Genomic DNA, 22,604 nt, shown 5'->3' with positions numbered 1-22,604 from the left:
ATTGGATACTCCGTTTTAGAGAGTTCTACAACCCTCTCTGTGTTAATTAATACGTATATGGGATGGCCTTTATGTGTTCCCCAGCAGTTTAGAATCTAGGTATAAAGAGAATAGAATACAAGTTTGATGTGAGAACAACTCCTACTGTATTTTGGTGTGTTTGAATAGGAAATAGGCTAAGTAAGTTCTCTGAAACTAAGCTAGTCTTAGTTTACTCTTCCAGAACTAAATATATTTATATTAAAGACCCTTCTCAGGTCTGCATTTCATTGAAAACCAAGCTACGCTTATCCCAAATAGTTTAAAAGTGATGGCAATGTAAATGTTGGTACCATTGCCTCTAGGTTACCTTAAGAGGTAATCAGCTGGTGGACAAATTGACATTTGGGCGGTGGCGATTTAAATGTTTTGGGAGCAATGCCAGATTTTTAGTAACTGTTCATCTAGGGAGCGCAAAAACACTTGATTGTTAAATGCCAGTATTGCAGTTTCACGTGCTCAGGTAACCAGGTATGTGGTGGCATTCTGCTAAGCTTTATTCTGAGGAGACCTATTGCAATGAATGGACCTAGCTTAGTCATGTTCATTAATATCAGTGGGTTTTCGCTGAATAAAGTGTAGTTGAACACCACCCACGCTGCCGGTAGTTTTTTCCAGCCCTGTAACCCATGTTTATTCATTGTCTTTATCTAGTTAGCCAAAAGCTTTGCAGACTTTGATGGTGTGCTAATAGGTCACAATGATTCCCTCTTTTGAAATAAATACATATTTTAAAGATTTCGGAGTAGCTTATGAATCCAGGTAGGTGTGCTTGCAAGCCAGCGTCAGCAACTTTTATCTGCAGCCTGATCCATGACAAGTTAATTACACCACTTATGCAGCAACTGCACAGATGCTCTATAGGAAGCTATAGTAGTTATACTGTAACTTGTGTTACCCTGGCTACTTTATCTCCTGATAACTCTGTAATTAACTTGTCACCACTGTTTAATGCTTAACGTATGTAGAGAATCAGTTAATGGCATCGCTAAAGTGATAGTAGCCTGAAGGAGAAGCTCATGCCCACTGGGAAGGCTATCAGGGATTGCTTAAACACAAAACACCCGGGCCTGACCTGGAAAGGCATTAAGAAGCTCATTTGTTAGGGCGCTTTGGGTAGAATGTTAAGAGTGTTCCTGATAAACATACAGCTAGTATTCAACAGCCCTCTTTAAAGTGCAGATTTTGGAATTGCATTAATTTCCAGTAGCAAAAAAAAGCAGCAATATAATAGGTGTATTTTCAGCCTAAATGAAGTTCGAGAGAGAACGAGGGGTTTTGTTAACATTACTGCATATGTAATCATACAGTTAAGAATGTTACCCTGTCTGAACAATACATAACTACTTCTTACACTACCCTAGAGACCACTAACGTAAAAGATGACACCCTACTGTACATGTTAAAAACTTTAGGTTATACGGTGGTGGCTTCTCTCAATCAGATCAGAGATGAATCATAGTCTCATGGGAACAAAATACTGTTCCTTTCTGCACCATTCTCAAGAATAGTGAGCCTTTCTGGGCACAATGCAGCTCTTTTATAGAGAGTTCCAGTTTCTTGCTGGAAAGAAAGTGCTGTCTGTTATTAGTGATAAATTTGCATGTTTTGAAGAAACTTACAGAATGAACAAAAATCCTAGATGTGTGATAGCTTAAATTCTAAACTTTATGTGTATGAACGCATCATGTACTTTTAAAGATTTCCCGTGTTAGAATAATTTCCTGTTTGCAACACTTGTGTAGTCAGCAAAGTATCCAATGCTGTCTGTATTGCCCATTCCCAGAAGTCGAAGGGCGAAACTGAATGCACGTTCTACCAATAGCATAACTCGTAAAAGCAAGCACTTGTTAAATCTATTTGTTTTTATTATAGACATCGATCTGCCAGTCGCAATAATGCATTTATGGACATTTTTCTGCAAGCACAGCGCTGGTGGCAGTTTTTACTGACAAATTGAGTCATATGGACAGTAGTTCAAAATAAGCTTACTTTATTGACAGATTGTGCAGTTCTCTAGTTCACAGAGTCTTCTTAAGATATTTGGATTGGCAAAAAAAGAGAGAATATAGCAGAAATATAAGACACTGCTCTAATTTTTGAAGGGGGAACCTGTAAAATCGGTGTCATAGGTAGCCATGTTTTTCAGCAATTTTAATTGTGGGTAATTTTAGATTATGAAAGTACTATGGTGCCACATGAACAAAGTTAGCTGGTAGACAATGGAGCCCAAAGCATCTTGCATCTCACTTTGTGCAGCCATTTAGGATGAACCTAGGAAGTTTAGGAAGTCTGAAAAGGTCTCTCCAAAGCTGAAAGTATCAGGGGTAACAACTACTGATTGTCTGTCCTACATGAGTTTGCCATTTTGTTCTCTCTTCACTTGGTTTGGAAGGATTCTATTGGTGCTTTGGTAGTTTGTTTCAGTTTTCACCACCCTGAATCATTTGGGGTCATTAATTAACTTGTCCACTTCAGTGGTTATCTCTGACTCCACAAAATATATGTCGTTAATAGTCCCAGTTTCATCCTTACTGGGCGCCACTGCTTGCTTGCTGCCCTCCATTATGAAAACTGTTCATTGCATGTACAAACTTCTTTCAACCAATACTTATTAGTAGATACAGTGGTACTTTGGGTTAAGTACTTAATTCGTTCCGGAGGTCTGTTCTTAAACTGAAACTGTTCTTAACCTGAAGCACCACTTTAGCTAATGGGGCCTCCTGCTGCTGCTGCGCCGCCGGAGCATGATTTCTGTTCTCATCCTGAAGCAAAGTTCTTAACCCGAGGCACTATTTCTGGGTCAGCGGAGTCTGTAACCTGAAGCGTATGTAACCCGAGGTACCACTGTAGCATACTAATTCTGCCTTGTAAATGATGGTGCTGATGAATCAGTTGCCATTATAATGATATTTAAATTGTGTTACTGTGATTTAGATCAATCAGTGTAAAATGCAAGCAATGAAATAATTATCTTCAGTATGGAGACCATTCAGATGCAGGATACTGCTTTGGCATTTATTTACAGTGCTCTTCAGGACTTTGGTGTTCTTGAATGACTTTTCCACTGTTCAGTAAAGTGTCAAAGAAGACCCCCTGAAAAAAACAAGTCCAAGTGATAGTACTGTATATTGAGCACAAAGTTTAGAACAGAGCATTGCTTTTGCAGAGGTCAAATAAGTAGAATAGCTACTTATAAGAGGATGCAATTGGCCAGATCTCTTTTAACCAGTGAAGTGCTGCAAATTCACACTTCATTGAACTTGTTCGTGATAACTATTTATTGAATTGAATTTATATCCTTCCCTTCTGAGCAAGCCCAAGGTGGCAAACAAATACATAGCAAAAAGTTTTTTAAAAAACAAAAACAACAAAAACCCATTCGAAAACAGTTGAAACATTCTAAAAGCAATTAAACATTCTGGGAGCATATCTGAGAACTTGGCTTTAGAGAGACGGACAAAATGCCATCTGACAGTACAATTTCTTGACCAACTTTACTATCTTTGAAGGGAATGTTCACAAAGTCATGCACAATGCATGTGAAAATAATGCTGTTATTGATAGGAACTGTTTATCCTGTGAAGCAAATAATCTTTGGAAAGATGAATACTCAAAGTTGGGTGGGTATCTCACCATAAAGATTATACTGTGCACACTTATGACTAGTCCCGTTGACTTACCTGCTCCTTCCAGGCTATGTGAGAGTGTCTCCTGGGTGTAAATAGCATCCTGAACAGCAAAATAAGTGAAATATTTTGGCTTTATCTGGCACTAAGCTCCTGAAGTATAAAAAGGATGGTTAGAAACAGAGCGGGGTTCTATAGGACCAGCACTTCGTAGATTGCACCCAGTGGGTTTAAGATGGGGCAAGTGCAAATGTATTTATTGTCTTGTGTGGTTTATAGTTACTGCCTAAGCTGTTGCTTTCTGAAATTGGAGCTAGGTGGTAGAAATGTGCTTGAATTGGAGGGGTAAGAAGATTGCTGCTATAATTATTGCAAATAAAAGTCATCTGTTAGTGGATATGCTTTGTTTTATTTGGTGCCATTAATATTTAAAGTGTGGATTTGAATTCTTTTCAGTTATCTCCATTTAGTGGTTGTTGATAATTCCATAGTGAGAATCTCTAAGAATATGATTAACCCTCAGGGTCATCTTATAATGTAATTATTAATGATTGATTCTGTTTATCCTTGAAATCAATATAAAAAGGAAAATTGCTTGGCATATATTTGGGCTTGATTTCTTACGTTTGGTAAACATGACCGCTAGTATTGGCTTTATATATTAAAACACGTTTGAGGGATCTAAAAGTGTGCAGCTTAGTTTTTAAATAATTATGGCGATACGTGGTGGTTCTTACATGACATATGTTAATATGGCCAATAGTGTTAACATCTCCTGCCACTAATAGTTAGGGTGGGGATGTATAGTAATTGATCTTCCTGGGAGTGCTGTAATGTAAAAACAATTCAGGCTGTTTGAAGTATATTTTACAAGTGTGCATTGGGCCTTTGGGATGTTACATTGAAAAACCCAATTGTACAGTTACCATGGGAACCCAATTAGAATAGATTGCTTAGGTTTTTTAGTCTTTTCATCTTGACCAAAAAATCTAATGTACTTTAAATGTTTTCATATGGAATTTTATGCATAGTCTGGATTGATGTAATAATAGCTTTTATTTGAATGCTAAAATGAGACTTTATCCACTGTGTATCAGGGTTTCCCTTCACCACCACAGGAAGATAATATTTTGGAATATGCTTACATATTTAAACCCTGTGTTAGCTATCGTATGTTTCTTTTTAATTGTAGTCAGGTTTAGTGATTTTTAACACTGTTTCAATAATCCTGAAAAACAAGACTGTTCGTCCATGACTCTTCTCCTGTTGGTAGAATATGTTGACTGCTTTCAGATATTTAAAGGTACTCACAATGAAGAGAAAGGTGCGCTCACCCTATCCACAGGGGACAGGAACGGAAGCAATGGGAATAAATGACTGGGAAGTAGATTTAAATCAAACATCGGTAAGAACAGTAGTTTAGCAGCAGAATGAGCAGTTTAAGGGAGCTGTGGGATCTCCTTCCTGGAGGTTTTCAGGAAAAGAGCATATAAGTTGGAATACTGATTCCATTGTACAGTATTTTGAAACCTGAAATCCAGAACAGTGGCTATCAGCTGAAAGTAGGAAGCAAAAGGTAGAAACATTACATCTACAGATAGCTTCTTTTTACAACCTACATTTGTAGAAATCTGTGAGGCTGTGTGTTTGTGTAAAAAAGGGCTGTTTTATAAAAACGCTTTCTGAATACTGTAATTCTTTTAGAGAATAGAGGTAGATTCTTATTTCAGCCATATTTACTGCTTTCTCTCATGCTGGGATCTCTCTTAGTGGCAAGCTAAGACACTTCTAATGTCCAGCTGTGAAAGCAGAGCTGTTGCTTGCTTTGGAACAGACTCCCAACATCATTCCTTGATCTACCAAGCAGAGAATGCACTTGGCCTCAATCGGTTTGCCAAATAACAACACAGCTCTTGGAGCTGTGTCTAGCTGTGTGAATTGTTAAAGCATCCATGACATTTCAAGCCAGCTAAATGGCTAAGGAAAAATTATGACTCCTTACTGAGTGCCATCAGTTTTCTCAAACCAAGATTTATTTCTGTTATTTTCAGAACATGCTTGAACATCTATGTGGAGATTGATATAAGACCAAACGTTCAGGAAATTCTAAACCCTGTATGTACAGGCCAGACAAGCAATGCTAGGTTATGCATTGTAAAAATGCCCCTGTTCTGGGTTCCAGCTATGCCGTCTTCTTCCAGGGTATGTCGTTGGATTCCCCGCCCTACTCCCATATTAATTTTTTCTCCCCAACATTCAGCGCTGCTGAGAATGCTTAGTCCTCAGGGGCCTATTTGGGGAGTTCCACTACAAACATTGGAATTCAGATTGGGAGGCATGGTGGTTCACTGGTTCAGCTCCTACTTGAAGATAAGTTTCCAAAGAGAAGCACTTGGAAACTTGTGTTGTCTGTGGGTTCCCAGAGAATCCCCACCTTGTGCTCTTATGCTTTTCACATCTATGTGAAGCTGCTGGAAGGAGTCATCTGGAGCTTTCAGGCCTATATGTGAACGACAAACCAGCTCTGTTTGTTCATATCATCTAAATCCTGTGAGGCTGTCCAGATGCCAGACCTGTGCCAGGAGATGACAATGGATAGACCCCGAACCTGGATCCTGACAAGTTGGAGGCATTGTTGGAGAATGGTTCTTGTGTTTACAGTTGAGGAGATGGCCTGTTCTAAATGAAGCTGAAGGTGCAGATTCATAATCTGAGCATACACCTGGATTCAACTCTGTTGCTAGAGACTGAGGTTTTGAGGAATAGTGGCTGGTGTTCTGGGATAGGACTGTCCTCCCAACACCAACATCGCTGCAGCTTCCCTAGACTGGGCAGGGCAGCAGCGATGTCAGGGCTGTGTGGGTGACTGGAGGAAACACTGGATTCACTCCACTGCTACATCCAGATAGCTCTGCTTCTCACGCCTACCCTGTCCCACCCAATCCATGCCCAGGTAATCTGCAGCGATGCCAGTATCAAGAGGGCAGGCATCCCATTCCCACCATACTGGTGCTACTGAAGAAAAGAAAGTACTTATTCGTATAGCACATAGTTGAACTAAGGAATTTGCTACTGCGAGACGTGCTAATGGCCACCGACTTGGATGCCTTTAAAAGGGCTGTAGACAAATGGCTGTAGGATAAGGCTTCAGTATCAGTATGTCTGTGAATACCATGTGGTTAAAGTATGGTGGTGCTCATGTCCTGCTTGCAGCCTTCCCATAGGCTTCTGCTTGGCCACTGACAAAGAGATGCTGGACTAAGTAGGCCTTTGGTCTGATCCAGCAAGTCTCTCCTTAAGTTCCTGTAATAATACTGTATTTTATTGGAGATGGAAGGGGTGCAGATCTGCATTTTCTCCCTTATGACAGTGTGCCAAGTGTGGGGACATCATAGAAGTAAGTGTAATACTTAAAGTGCCCAGCAGTCTGGGGAGGTTCATCTTTCCTGAGGCATTTGAACTGCTTTATTTACATGGAAAAAACCTGCTGTGTTTCAAAAGTATATTTTCCATAAATCAGAAGGAATGTTTATTTCTTATCTACTTGCTTCTCCGTGTTCATCTAGAAGCACCTGCTCCCTCCACAGCACATACTTTCCCTGTGGAAAAGTGGGAAAGCAAGTGGATCTTGGTGGAATTCAAAACCATATTTTCCCTTTGATTAGTCAGCAGGAAAGCTGAAAGGGAAAAAACAACAACCTTTCTTTGAGTCCATCTCATCACTTGAGATCTAGCACTTGACCCCTGCTATTCCCACTTCTTACCAACCTGCCTTTAAGTGCTGTGATGGAGTGCAGGGAATTTCACATTTGTCTGCTAAGAGAAGCCTGAATCTCTTCCTATGGGGGTGAGGTCATTAAGAGTTATTTGCTAAATAAAAGTTTAAGGCCTTTGTTCAAGTCACGAAACAAAATGCAAAGTGTTTATTAAACTGCAATATTTTCTGGCTTTGGGCCAGATTCATTTTTAAGGGTAAGTGGGCTGCAAGTGGTCACCGTGCTATCCAAAAGGTATCCAGGAAAGAACTACACTATCTGTTTGAGCCATGCTGAACCAGGTATGCCTGTCACTCACCTCATTGCTACAATGGTATCTGAGCCAGACTGGTTGCATCACCCAGCAGTTTGGCTTTCTAATGAGTGGATTGTCACCCGGTGTGCTACCATACCCCATGAGTTGTAACCAATAAAGTTGTGGATTTAATAGCACCACCTTATCCTACATATAGTTTTTGCTCCTGGACAGCTCCATGCTGTCAGAACAACTCCTTCTCTTTTGGCAGTGTGCTGTGGAAGGCAAGAATGAAAAGGGATAATCATGTACTCAGGAAAAAAAAACTGCCTATCAGTTTCTTATTTTGTAGACTCAATAATCGCACCTCTTAATGTGGGGCCAAAAAGGCATTTTGGCCCCATCCAGATACAGTGGTACCTCAGGTTACATACGCTTCAGGTTACATACGCTTCAGGTTACAGACTCCGCTAACCCAGAAATATTACCTCGGGTTAAGAACTTTGCTTCAGGATGAGAACAGAAATCGTGCTCGGGTGGCGCAGCAGCAGCAGGAGGCCCCATTAGCTAAAGTGGTGCTTCAGGTTAAGAACAGTTTCAGGTTAAGAATGGACTTCCGGAACGAATTAAGTACTTAACCCGAGGTACCACTGTAGTTAGATTTCAACATTCTGACCTGTTGTTGACAAAGATAGATGGTGTGTATGTCGGGCCTGGACTTGTAACTTAGCTATTACATTAAAATACAGTTAATTATAGCGGTCAGGTGTAATGCAAACATACAAATGTTTTTGGAAGTACATGAAATAATATTGAAACATATCTAGAGCTGTAGTTGAATGTGATTAGCAGTTTTTGGCTACGTAAATTGAAATACCTTGGAATAAAAGGAAAGTGAATATAGCTAATTCAGTCTAGAAAATAATTTTTGTTTTTACAAAATGTGCCTAATTGAACAATATCAGGCAAAAGGCTCAATCAGTTTTGAAAGTGGTTTCTCTCCCTCCACCCCTACTTCATCTTTGAAATCTAGGTCTTGGCAGGTTGTACTACCTGTACTAAATTGGGTTAGCATGATTGAAAGGGGATGTAATTTCTATTCAGGCTGCTCAAAGCTCTTTATTTTTAACACACATTTAACCAAAACACTTGGGAGAAGTCCACTTCTTGTTAAGGATTCAACATCCCCACCCCTCTAATTAAGATCTGAGAATACTCCCGGTACATGTATCTGACTTAGCAAAGGAAGACCTCCACCAAACAAAATGAAGCTAAGCTTTGCAATCTTAATATTTGGGCAACCTCATATGAATGTGCTTTTGCATTTTATATTGATAAAATTACAAGCTGGAAGTGCACAACCCACCACCATGCAAGGAGTTGTTTTTTTATGCACACGTTAGTGTCTTTAGACAAGTCCTTAGGCACATGTGTTCATGTTGACACATTTTGGCTTTCATTGGCTTTGCTATGCTCACTTTTAAGGCCATGGTCCTGGGCCCACTTACTCTGAAATAAGTTCTACTTAAATATATGGGACAAATCCTGTGTGGTAACTTACTGCAGTGTGTATATAAACACTTGGTTACGCTGGTCACCTGTCTTGTACTGCTCTTCCACTCCTGAGCTGAAATCTGGGACTGCAGAGGAGAGGTAAAATATTGTCCATCAACAGAGGCCGGGCAATTCAGATGACCACCTAAGTTGTTATGTGCACAGTATGGTAAGTTAACCATTTGTAAATGATTGCCTGTATTATCCCTTCATGGAAAGTAAACATTGCTAAAGTTGGGTTATAAGAACAACATTACTCTAAACCACTATAAAGTAGAAGAGTGAATTAAAACTATATATGTACTATGAACTTGACTCTAAATCTCCTTATTTGCAAATCATTTCAAATAGTTCTGGTGAAACTTCCTTCCTTCCTTGTAAATGTTTCTATGTCTTCATTTTCTTGCAGCTGAAAGCAGTCTTGCAAACTAAATCGTTAATAGCCATAGTAATTTATAGGAATATTTCATGCTTGTTTTTCTTCACATATGCAAAATATCTCAGAATGCCCTTTGTGCGCATCTTGTTTAATCTAAGGAAGGAAACAATATGTATATGGAAAAAACATGGAGTGTTTAGTAGCTACAGTACAGTATATTTTAAGCATTATTTTTACAGGCTTTCGGATGTGTCTTAAGCCTTGCTGTTATCCTGTAGATCCCTATTTTACAGGACAAGTGATGAGAGAAGTCCTCATAATCTCATTCTGTTGATTATGACTCATTGCAGATGATAGATGACCTACTGAACTGCAAAATTCCTGTTTGCTTGCAAGAAAAGAAATTTCCCATCCACTGTTTGGTACTGCATCCTCTAAAATTCCGAGTCCTCTCTCTCTTTCTCTGTGATCTCGTATCTAAGAGGAGAAATAAGAGGGGGCATCTCTTTTAGTTGCCTATGAAATGTATGCTTTTGTATTTTTTTCTTAACGCATTTCAATTTTCCTTTCTCTTAGGCCAAGCTGCTTCATATACTTAACATGGCATCAAAACTTCATCAAAAAGTAAGTTGCTATGGGCAGAAAATAGTGCATTTGGGTCCACACACAAAGTAATAATGTTGGAGAAGAATTCGCATAACGTAGTTGGCATCTTTCCCTAGTGTCCAGCAGTCAGTGTTAAGAATCCGGTTGACAAGATTGATGCTGCATTGTAAATCTCAGTAGCTCTGTCATGCTTGGTAACAGGCAGCAGTGGACCTTTCCGCATCACATATCTATCTTCCACAGAGCATAACCTAATTGAAGATTGCTGTATTTTTAGGGTTAACTGAGCTGTTTTCTGCTCTTCTGTGGCTAGATGAATCTTTATTTTTCTTTTAAAAACAACAACAAAAACACCACCTAACAACAAACCCTTAAACTTCAGATTCAGATTCATATTGTGAATCAAGGCATTTAACGTAAAATCAGTTATTTCTTCAATAAATCTAAACTCCGTAGAAAATTGTATTGTATAAAACATCAAGCCAAAATTGTCTAGCTGATATCTCTTCTGAGATGCAGCATCCTCTGTATAGATCGTACTTAAACTTGTACATCTAAGGTGCTTTTATGGTAACCTTCCTTTCGTTTTTGGTAGGTGTGCTCTTTCACTGTTTCTATACACGCAAATCATGCAGTACTCAGATGCAGTAGATACAGTCCAATTTTGGCACTGTATTTACTGGGGTAGTTTTTACCAGCTTGAGGAAAACATGGGGCTGGCTGACACCTACACACCAACACACACACACACACACCCTTCCAATCACCTCCAGGAAAAACTGGATAGCCTTTAGTTACAGGCAGCCCCCTTTTTCCGTGGGGGGGGGGGAGTGCATTCCAGATCATAGCGCATGATGGCAGAGTGTTCATAAGCCTGCCCCATTATGCCCACCCGCCCCTTTTTCTGACCACTTCTGGGTTGGCGTGATGCATGCATGTGCAGTCACGTGTCAACTGGCCACGTGTAAATTGATTGTTTCCTGTATTACATTAATTTCTTTTCCTCCCAGTTACCCCCTCTCCTCGTTTGCTTGATTACACATTTATCTTTTGACGCTATGATTTGGAATAGTAAACTTTAAATGCTTACATAGGTTGTGGATTTCCCATTTTATTATTTCCTCCTCCCGATAGAAGCTATAAAATTTTCCTCTTTTCAGTGAGGAGAGAATGGGGGCCTGAGGAAGTGAAATGCTATACTTGAGGCTAAACTGTGGAAACTGCACTTGAAACTGGGTAATTGTGCAAAGGGGACGCGGGTGGCGCTGTGGGTAAAACCTCAGCGCCTAGGACTTGCCGATCGTATGGTCGGCGGTTCGAATCCCCGAAGCGGGGTGAGCTCCCATCGTTCAGTCCCAGCTCCTGCCTACCTAGCAGTTCGAAAGCACTCTTAAGTGCAAGTAGATAAATAGGTACCGCTTTATAGCGGGAAGGTAAACGGTGTTTCCGTGTGCTGCGCTGGTGCAGGCTCGCCAGAGCAGCTTCGTCACGCTGGCCACGTGACCCGGAAGTGTCTCCGGACAGCGCTGGCCCCCGGCCTCTTAAGCGAGATGGGCGCGCAACCCTAGAGTCGGACACGACTGGCCCGTATGGGCAGGGGTACCTTTACCTTTACTTAATTGTGCAAAGCATACAGTAAGGCTCCCTTAAAATACAACCTGTCCTACATAGATACACATACACTTGTATCTGTGATAATGATGCACATTTCACTCCTTTGCTGAAGAAGTTAACAAGCAAGAAGTGAGGTAGAATGCTGGTTGACATCCAAATGGCCATTCTATTAGGAGTGTTTATGTAGAGCAGGGGTTGGCAAACTCTTTGCACCACTGGGCACATTTCAAATTTTGTAATTGCACCACTAGTCCTATTGGAAAAATATGTGTGTGTTTTTCATTGTGTTTTCTATTTTCTCCTTGAAAGTTGAGACCAGTTGAGCAGAGAGACCAAGGAACCCTTCAGTCAATCTTCAGTTCTTGCCCCCACACTTGGTGCTTTCACTAGGTATTTTGTTTTAATGGTGGTAGGTCTATTGTGTTGCTCTCAATGCTTGGATACTATTTCTCTTTTAAGCCATGTGTACTGTATATAGAAGGACGCGGGTGGTGCTGTGGGTTAAACCACAGAGCCTAGGACTTGCCGATCAGAAGGTCGGCGGTTCGAATCCCCGCAATGGGGTGAGCTCCCATTGCTTGGTCCCTGCACCTGCCAACCTAGCATTTCGAAAGCACGTTAAAGTGCAAGTAGATAAATAGCTACCGCTACGGCGGGAAGGTAAACGGCATATCCGTGCGCTGCTCTGGTTCGCCAGAAGCGGCTTGCTCATGCTGGCCACATGACCCGGAAACTGTACGCTGGCTCCCTCGGCCAATAAAGCGAGATGAGCGCCGAAACCCCAGAGTCCGCCACGACTGGACCTAATGGTCAGGGGTCCCTTTACCTTTACCTTTTACTGTATATAGGGCATTGACAAAAATGGTGGTGTTTGCTCCTCTTCAGCTGCCTCTGTCCTTGTTCTAATTCTGCTAGGAATGGATAACTTCTAATACCATGAATGCCATGTAAACATGTTTTTCCTGCTTTTTGTGAAATTTGCACAAGCTCTGATGGTGTGTGGTTATGCCTTATATTTCTTTCAGTGTATGATCTGACAAGTATTTTGAATAGAATTTAGTTGGGGTGCTGGTTATCGTAGGACTATTTGTTTGAGGATGCAATATGGAATTAGGACTTATTTGTTTACAAGCAAATTCTAGTGGTTCCTTTATAGTTTAGTTTAAAGAGGAGCGTTGTTAATAGTGTTACCCATATTGCTTGGATTCTGTTTTACTGTTATTCTTTAGTTCTAACTCTTCAGGTGTAGCTATTTTAGTATTATGGAGGATGATGGATGATGCAGGAAAGTTTCTTTTGAAGCACTTCTGATATTGTGGAATGCACTTGGGGGTCAGCTACACTTGACTGATGCATGATTTATCTGATGTCCCTGCCACTTTCTGAGATAAAGCTGCTATTTTATCAAAAATGCCAGCAACTGTGACTTAAAATTTATATGCCTTCTTTTTCAAATAATTGCTCTGATTACTTTCCGGTGTAGCAATAAAATGATAGAGGTAATTGCACACAAATGTGAGATAGCACTGAAATACAATAAAATTAACCTGAATTAGCTTGACTTGTCGATGAAGTATTTATGAAATGTATTTTTGAAATAAGAGAGACCAATATTATAGCTGGAAGGTGAGTTATTGCCTTAATGTAATACAGTTTGAAATTTAAAAAAGCGACTGTTACAGTTGAGGGTGATTGTGCTTTTGAAATTAAGTTGAAGTGATTCTTATAATTGGCAGCAATAATGCATTGCGAAGGTAATATCTTTTATTGTGTTATGCCTAGTTGCATTATCTCTTAGTTTGTTCTGACTTGAGCTTCTCGGAGAATATAAGAAACAGCCCTTTGAATTTTTGTGGATTTTGATAACAGAGCATCCTGTGAAATACTATGCAATTTTGATTATAAATCTTGCCACTCTATTTCATGTATGAAAAACATTTTATTGGCTTAGGTTAAACCTGGAGAAAAATCCACAATTTTATTTTTATTAGGTTTTTGTAGCTTTAGGATGCCCACATACAAGAGTGTGCCTAACATATGGCCAAGGTAATCCTACCCTTAAATTATGCTGGAACTGGAGATGTATCACTGAAGAACAATCTCCAAGGAACACACAGTCCATTCGGGCAAAAGTTCAACACCACCTAGGGAAAGAAAGACTCTTTTGCCAAATAACCAGTGAGGTTGGCCAAAGATGCATTCTGCCACCAGCAGCCTCCAGTGGTTCCGTACATAGGGCACAGGAAATGGGAATTTGAGTCCCACTAGCATCAAGGAGTGAATATGCCCCACTCAACTTCTAAATGTCTGCTTAAAAAAAGGGCATGAGACTCAAACCCACATTGCAAGCTCCACAGAGCATTTCCCTAACCAACTAACCACAGTCCTTGACACATTAACAGGCATCCTAGTTGCCAGGAGCACTAGTTGGGTGGAATAGCTTATGTTTCACATACTTGATTTCACAGATGTGAATCTAGGATATAAGCCCACATTAGGATAGGTAAAGAGCCACACCCAGGCATAGCTGAGGCAGTCGGGACGAGTGTTCCATGGACCAATCTGATCTTTTGGCCCACATCTTCCCTGTTTTTCTCTGATAAAGCAATCTTTCCGGGTGGCACCTCTATAGGACTCACTGCCCTTCGGCATCCACATGCCTCCCTCTTCCCATCCTCCACACTGCCTCATGCACTCCGATGGCAGCACCTATCCTATTTACAGACTTGTATAGTGCATTTGATTGAGCTGAGAGAGGAGGGGTAACTTCCCTGAGCCCATAAATCTCTTTCCCTGACAGCCGGTCCCAGAGTCCCATCCTAAGGCCACTTCAAGCCCAATCCCTATAGACTGGGGAAAAGGGATTTTATCTACGGCTACATTGCAATAAAGGTATATATGGCATAGTGAAACCCATCATTTGATAGCACCAGAAATCTTGAAAGGGAATGAATGACACATGAGTGGAGGTTGTCACTTGGGCACCCCAGCAGAACTACTATTCCTTGGACTATGGTTCTATAGACACCCGTGAAAAAATATTGTGAAAACACTCTTCACATACCTCTCCATCCAGGCCAGCAACAGGCAGTGTCACAGTTTTCGTCAACACACATGCCATGGATTTGTAATATAAACACAATACAGGCAGTGACAATTTTGCATGGGGGTTCTGTTCCTGGTCCCCACACATGGCAGAGAGTGCATGAGCCCAATGTACTCCGTTCTGCCCCCATTCCTCCCAATTCCATGGTCCAAAAGGACCCGTATGTTGGCGGTCGCGCGTCAATTGGATATGTCTAAAAGGATTGCTGTCTGTATTGTATCTGCATGTCAAGAGTTAGGGCAATGTTTGGGAAAGTTGCACGTATTTATTTATTTGTGTGTGTGTGTGTGTTTAAAAGTTGAATATATGCAGTATTTTGTTTGTAGTCGATCAGAGGTGCCATTCTTTCTCTTAGTGAATTAGTGATTAGGAAAAAACACAGAAAAAGCCTGGTCTCTCTCTAACCGCCCGTTTACTGAATATATTGTTTTTCTATATTTAGTGAACTGATGTCATAAAAATGAAGGGATACTATTATGTCTCTACATCTGAAATATTGTTAGCTGTGGTGTCTTTTTTTCTTTTTTTTTACCTTGGCAATATATTTTCTTTAACACAGTCGTGTTTTATTTCAATTAATCATGCGTTCTGCCCTCAAGTGGCAAGTCTGTAGTGAGCATTGAACCATGGAATATGGCTGTCATGCTGGAGTCTACCAACAAGCATTTTTTCCTTAAGAGGGGGAATTATTATTGCTTCCATTTTATTTTGACTTGGAGCATGTGTCTGCCTCTGACGTTTAAGTGACAAATTTGACAGCTGAGGCACTTTTCTAAAGTTGGCTGTCTTTGCAGCTGCAGTGGCCCTGCATGGGATAAAGAGAGGTCGTCTTGGTATGTAAGAGAGGCATTACTATTGAAGTTTTTAGGAGTAATGCCTCCCAGAGCAAAAGCAACCATGTCACCATTGAAAAACAACTGTGCTTCTCTGAAAAGGCATGGGATGATAACTGCCTACCTCTTTCTTGTTGACTTTTTTTAAGCATGGAAAAATCACATTCATCCCTGCTGCATGTCACCTTATGAGCTGGCTCTGTCCCATACCATCGCTATTCTCCCCCTCCTTCAAATATCATGAAATTACACAGCACCACGGCTTGGACCCAAAGTGTCCCTTGTGTGAATGAAAAGCGTGCCCACTAGCACAAGGTTTAGTTTAGTTTTTGCCAACTGCTGATTTCCATGGAATTCTGCAATGCACTCTTTTATAGAGGCCCTTCAGATCTCAGCAGTCACTTTCCCAGGATGTGAAGAGCTCCAGGGGGAACATAGAAAGCTGACCTCTACTTAGTTGAAATATTCGTTTATCTAGCTCTTATTGTCTACATGGACTGGAAGTTGCTCTCCAGAGTTTTGGATAAGGTTCTTTCTTAGCCCTACATGGAGATGCTGGAGATACAACTTGAGGCCTTCTACATGAATCATTGTATTTTAATATTCTGCTGGAAGCCACCTAGAGTGGCTGGGGGCACCCAGCCAGATGGGCGGGGTATAAATAATAAATTACTAAATTATTATTACATGCAAATAGTCCTTCTCCTGTACTGTGAATGGATGTGGGAAACCACCTTGGCCAGGTGAAATTCTCTGTTTGTTTCTTGGGATCCAAGCCCATATATTTAAGAGACCTGTTTGTCTCTCCCTTACATCTGGTAACTTCCTGGCTGCTTCCCATGCTAGACTTTGTAAAACAGCAAAAAGGAATCCTTTTAAAAAAAAAGTTTATTACAAAATATTAAAACAGGTAAAACAACAAAAACATTCACATTGACGATAAAAAAATGTAATTGAATCGTGCAGCCTTATTACATGTTTTGGAAATAATATATCTATAAATGCCAAACCAGGATTCCCTGGTCCTGAATGGAGTAACTGTGCCCCTGAAGGACCAGGTGCGCAGCCTGGGAGTCATTTTGGACTCACAGCTGTCCATGGAGGCACAGGTCAAATCTGTATCCAGGGCAGCTGTCTACCAGCTCCCTCTGATACGTAGGCTGAGACCCTATCTGCCTGCAGACTGTCTCGCCAGAGTGGTGCATGCTCTGGTTATCTCCCACTTTGACTATTGCAATGCGCTCAACGTGGGGCTACCTTTGAAGGTGACCCGGAAACTACAACTAATCCAGAATGCGGCAGCTAGACTGGTGATTGGGAGCGGCCGCCGAGACCATATAACACCGGTCTTGAAAGACTACATTGGCTCCCAGTACGTTTCCGAGCACAATTCAAAGTGTTGGTGCTGACCTTTAAAGCCCTAAACGGCCTCGGTCCAGTATATCTGAAGGAGCGTCTCCACCCCCATCTTTCTGCCCGGACACTGAGATCCAGCTCTGAGGACCTTCTGGCGGTTCCCTTACTGCGAGAGGCCAAGTTACAGGGAACCAGGCAGAGGGCCTTCTCGGTAGTGGCGCCCGCCCTGTGGAACGCCCTCCCATCAGATGTCAAAGCGATAAACAACCACCTGACATTCAGAAGACATCTGAAGGCAGCCCTGTTCAGGGAAGTTTTTAATATGTGACATTTTAGTGTATTTTTCATCTTTGTTGGAAGCTGCCCAGAGTGGCTGGAGAAACCCAGCCAGATGGGCGGGGTACAAATAATAAATTATTATTATTATTATTATTATTATTATTATTATTATTATTATTATTATAGTTGAATTGTTCATAATTTTATCATTGGTATGAAAAGGGGGGTGATCAATGGGTGGGGATATTAAGTTGCATAGCTTGGATCCAGAGTTCCTGTGAGTTTGCTGCAGGACACCCAGGACTTGTTGAAAATCTGCTCCGCAGAGTTTCAGGACCCTCCAGGACAGCATGGCATGGGACGTGGGAAGCAGTAGGGATAAGAAGGAATTGATGTTCATTGCTTTTCACTCTTCCTTCAATGGGAGCCTCTGCTGGATTGCAGTCGATTTCTTGGGCAGAAGGAGCCCTGTGTTTATTCTGTTCAATTTAAACAAATAGAAATAAACAACAAAATTTTGTATTCCCCTCAACTAGTTTCTAGTTTTGATTTTATTTTTTCTACCTTTCTTATTCAAATATTCTGACTAATAGTATTGACAGAAATGTCTTACAAGTCATACTGAATGTTTCAGGACTTGGTTTCTTGGACTTTGGAAGAGTTTGGTAAAAATAGGACTGGAAGCGCTGCATTCATGGAAGAAGCATATTCATGTAACGGCATTAGAAATGTTGTACATCAGCTGCTCATGTTACTTTCAACTCTGTCTATTGCCAAGATGAACTATTGTAATCCATTATTCTTTCGCTTTGGGCACTAATAAAGGCATCATTCTGTTATATTTCCTCTTGTGTATATATAAAGGTATGGAGATGTCTTTCTTTCTGTGTAAGTATGAGTTGGTGTCTTTGGGGAACTGACATCATTCCAATCACATGTTTTGTCTTCTCTTATGGACTCCCACAAGAAATCTATATTCAGGTATTGCTCCTTAACAGCTGGGAAGGGATCACTAATCTCTCTCTCTTTCTCTCATATAACCAAGTATATAGGGATTTAATCTCTTGAGCTGAGTCAACAGATAAAGATTATATTCAGGATATTTCAACTTTAATTAGTTTCTTCTCTTCTTGATATCCCTTAAAATCCATGATGGGATTTCAGTAGTTTGGGCATTGTCTGCTGTGTTGGTTCTCTGGATACTCTCTATGCTACTGAAAGATTTCCTTGATTCTTTGTGGAATCAGAGAAACAGAGTCATAGGTCTAGGTCATTTTGTGAGCTGCAAACCCCCAAGTGAATATCAAGTTAAATGTTTTAATGTCAGGTGTTTTCCAGAATCTGTTGTTTGTATATGAGTAGGTTGTAAGGCTGGTAGTTTAATATTTACTGCTGGCAGCATGCAAGGTATCATGCAGAACAGAGACGTGACATGGCCCTGGGGCTTAAAGTCCAAGTTGTACATGAGGGACAGGATCTGGTTAGAATAAATTGGCAGCATTTAGCAACGAAAGGATGAAAACCTGGTAGAGCAGGAAAGGCTTTATCAGAATGGGCTTTGAAGAAGAATGGGAAACTAGGAAAGAACTTGGGATGATGCTGAAGTGTTAGATAACCCATTAGTTCTCTTCCGTATGAAGTCGAATGGATCCTATTTTCTCCTTCAGGGAAAAATAACAGTGCTACACATACTAGATTCAGGTAGGTAGCCGTGTTGGTCTGATGCAGTTGAAATAAATAAAATAAATAAAAATTGTCCAGTAGCACCTTAGAGACCAACTAAGTTTGTTTTGGGTTGGTCTCTATAAGCTTTCGAAAGCTTATACCCAGACAATTTTTTAATTTTTTAATTTATTTTGAGTGCTACACATAAACACTGTTGTGTTGGACACAAATCTGCCCCCATGCCTGAAACTGGTTGGATTTGCCTCCACTGAAGTGAAGACCTTGCTGCTCATTGTATAATTTGTAAAATATGTTTTCCCATTAGTGGTAAATAAACAACCATCCAGAATTGCTAGACTTTTTCATTTTAAAGAAAATGAATATATATTTTTTTGGAATTATGATCAAGGTTTGTGAATTTAATCTCATCTTACACAAAAGGCAGCTATCACTGTTAACTAATATACTACATTGCTTTCGAGTAATGTATTGATGTTAGAAGGAAACTGTTTGATGACCAGAGGCAGTGTGTTTCTGAATAACATTTGCTCAGGTCGTGCTTGCGGGTTTCTCATAGGCATCCGGTAGGCTACTGTGAAAACAGGATGCTGGACTATGTGAGCCATTGGCCCAAAACTGGCAAGCTCTTCTTACATTTTTATATTCTTAAAACTAATAGTTAGCGAAGGAGAAAAAAGTTGAGAGTATAAATATTATTTTGACTTTCAAAGAGCTGAAGGTGAAACCAAAATGTACTCTGTTTAGTTTACGTTTGGGATCATTCACTTTGCCCTCACAAAAAAGTTCCCCTTCCAGGTAGATGACTCACAAACTCAATTAGTCTAGACTTTGTGCTTTCATTATGATATAATTAATAGTTGGTGCTAAAAGATCTATAGAAGAGGTAACTGGGTAAAGTCATTAGCATAATCTATTTCTTCTGTTTTAATCAGATGTTTTAAAAGTTATTTTGCTCATTAGCAGGTTAGATTGCTTGTATTTTAAAAATAGCTAATTATCAAAGACTTCTTCATCCTGTGATAGTAACTTTTTCTTCGTTTTCAAAAGGCCTTTTGAATTTAAGTATAGGAGCACCTTTCTGTTTCTTTTCAAAAATAAATGTTTGAGGAAGATCATACTAATTTAGACACACAAATCTTGATAGAAAAGCTGGTACACTTGAGGCTAGCTTTAATATATTAAGCCTCTATTTCATTGCTCATGCATGCTTTTTTCTTCTTCTTTTTTTAAACTAGCACTAAAGCAGACATACAGATATGTATTCTTTGCAACTTAGTTATGACCAAGACTTTGTGGATCCTACATATTCCCCATCCTCTCAAAATAAATTCAGCACCAAGGAGAAAAACTGGATTCTGCACCTTGTGTAAAATTAACCAAACTCTGCATTATTTTTTCATTTTCCATTTTTAAACCATTTTTAAAATTTATTATGCATACGTCATGGGGCGATGAGCTTCATAGCTGCTGAATAAGATTCCTGTCCAACTGATACCTTATTTGGTATCACTTCTGACATGTCACCAGGCATTCCCCCCCACACACACACACTCTGGGATAAATTTGCAATAATAAGGAATAGAAAGCTATTTTTTCAAAAAAAGGAAGAAAACCATTGTTTCTTCAGAAGTTCATTTCTTCAGCCAATGCTACATTCTTTGACTTTCTCAAGCTCATGGGAAATCTCATGAGCTTGTTAATGACAGTTTGTGTTCATGTTCTGTATAGTCCTGAAACTTGATATTTTGCGAGTAGACAATGTTTAGATATTGGTGGTTTAGGAAAGCTTAAAATGAAACTCCTGCATATTGTTTTGTTGGTTTTTCTCTTGCCTTTCCAGGCTTCTATTAAACCTTAGAATGTTCAAACAAGAGTTATTATTGAGTCCTGGGTGTGTCCCCTTTATATTTAATGGAGTTGGGTCTTTGACACGTCTGCCTTTCTATCTTCCCATTGCACATAGCACACAGCCCCACACCCAGTTCAGAAGTCCATTGTGTTCTTCTGGCTTTATTTCCAGTAATGTGTGTATGGGATTGTAGCCTAAGATTGAGTTTCAACCGCAGTTGTAAGTTTTAGGTAAAGGGACCCCTGACGGTTAGATCCAGTCGCGGACGACTCTGGGGTTGCGGCGCTCATCTCGCTTTACTGGCCAAAGGAGCCGGCGTACAGCTTCCGGGTCATGTGGCCAGCATGACTAAGCCGCTTCTGGCGAACCAGAGCAGCGCACGGAACCGCCGTTTACCTTCCCACCACAGTGGTACCTATTTATCTACTTGCACTTTGCCGTGCTTTTGAACTGCTAGGTGGGCAGGAGCTTGTATCAGCAGTGCTTGCAAAGCTTTGCACATCAGAAAACCATCAGATGTGCCAAAATACTACCTCATGCAGCAGTGTGATGTCAGGTGATTGACTTATGGATGATTCTGCTCCCCAATCAAACTTTGCTTGCGAATATGTGGGGGGATAGTGACCTGGCCCACCATCCAGATCTAGTTGCCACTTCTGTTTTGGGGGGAAGATCGGAAAGATGATTTGCTACATTCAAAGTTTTGTGATTATGGAAGTGGGAGAAAGACAATACTTGATTCAGTTACAGTACAATTATAAAAACAAAATTGCATATAAGTTTTGCATACACCCGAAAAGGCATTATTTTGTTGCACATTTCTTTTTCAGGCATTTACTGAAATAAGAATTACTACATTGAAATGGAATACAAAACTAAAATAAGAAAGTGTGGAAATACTAAAACTTGTTGAGAATATTTTAAGCATTACAGTTTAAGTTGGTTTTTTGGTCATGATTACAACGAAGAAGCAATTCCCTGGAGTCTTATTGATTCACAATGTTTTGTTCCTTTTAAGGAAAAAAAATTACAATCTTTTTTGGCAAATAGTTAATATTTCGAGTGAGAGAAAAACTTTAGCGACCGCTGAGAATTATCATTCATAGCTTTGTTCTGTGATGGAAATAAGCGTGCTGAGAGATTTTGTCTCTGTTGTATAGTTTTCTTTTTAACTAAAGTGTGTGGCGTGTATGTGAATGAAACATCCGTCACAACCTGACGGAGGCATTGCAGCATCACTACTGTCAAAAGTGATGTTGCCCTTGAGCAATACTGGCACATCTGGATATATTTTGTCCAGAAATTCAGCTTTAGCTGAATTCAAGGCAACACATAGACTGTTTGTTCTAGAAGACTGGGGCCTGATTTCAGATGTTAACCAAAACACACACTGCAACCCTTATGCATGTGTGCACTGCCTTGTTGATTCCAGCGGAAGGAGCAGCTCTATGTTCTTTCTGCTAAATCAGTCACAAAGAAATGAGTCTCTGATATATGGTAGACCCAAGCTGTTAAAGGCATGGGTTTTTTTCTCCCTTCCCACCTCCAACTTAGGTTGTGTACACATTGGCATTTTCTCTGACTTTGGCGTGCTTTCCATCACTGGTGCTCGAAGCTGAGTACACATAACGTCAACCACGGTCCATATCAATCCTATGGTTTC

The 22,604-nt window shown here is 40.3% G+C and overlaps 2 protein-coding genes across 10 annotated transcripts in view; one reads left to right on the top strand and one right to left on the bottom strand.

The window, feature by feature from the left end:
* Window positions 1–22,604, bottom strand: part of EBF3 (EBF transcription factor 3) — a gene marked incomplete at its 3' end in the record, with an annotated part of 663,555 nt that overhangs the window by 240,505 nt on the left and 400,446 nt on the right. The window lies entirely within an intron of this gene.
* The window catches only part of MGMT (O-6-methylguanine-DNA methyltransferase), a 183,811-nt gene that overhangs the window by 11,719 nt on the left and 149,488 nt on the right, over window positions 1–22,604 (top strand). For all 9 annotated transcript variants that reach the window (XM_081863337.1, XM_081863335.1, XM_081863336.1 and 6 more), the window contains exon 2: window positions 10,189–10,236. In XM_081863337.1, the coding sequence (XP_081719463.1) occupies window positions 10,189–10,236 (48 nt within the window). The remainder of the gene's footprint in view (window positions 1–10,188; window positions 10,237–22,604) is intronic.

The sequence above is a fragment of the Podarcis erhardii genome, assembly GCF_964252035.2.
Source record: "Podarcis erhardii genome assembly, chromosome: 5".
NCBI lineage: Eukaryota > Metazoa > Chordata > Lepidosauria > Squamata > Lacertidae > Podarcis > Podarcis erhardii.
The sequence above is the reverse complement of the archived record's forward strand: the minus strand, read 5'-3'. Positions and strand labels throughout refer to the sequence as shown.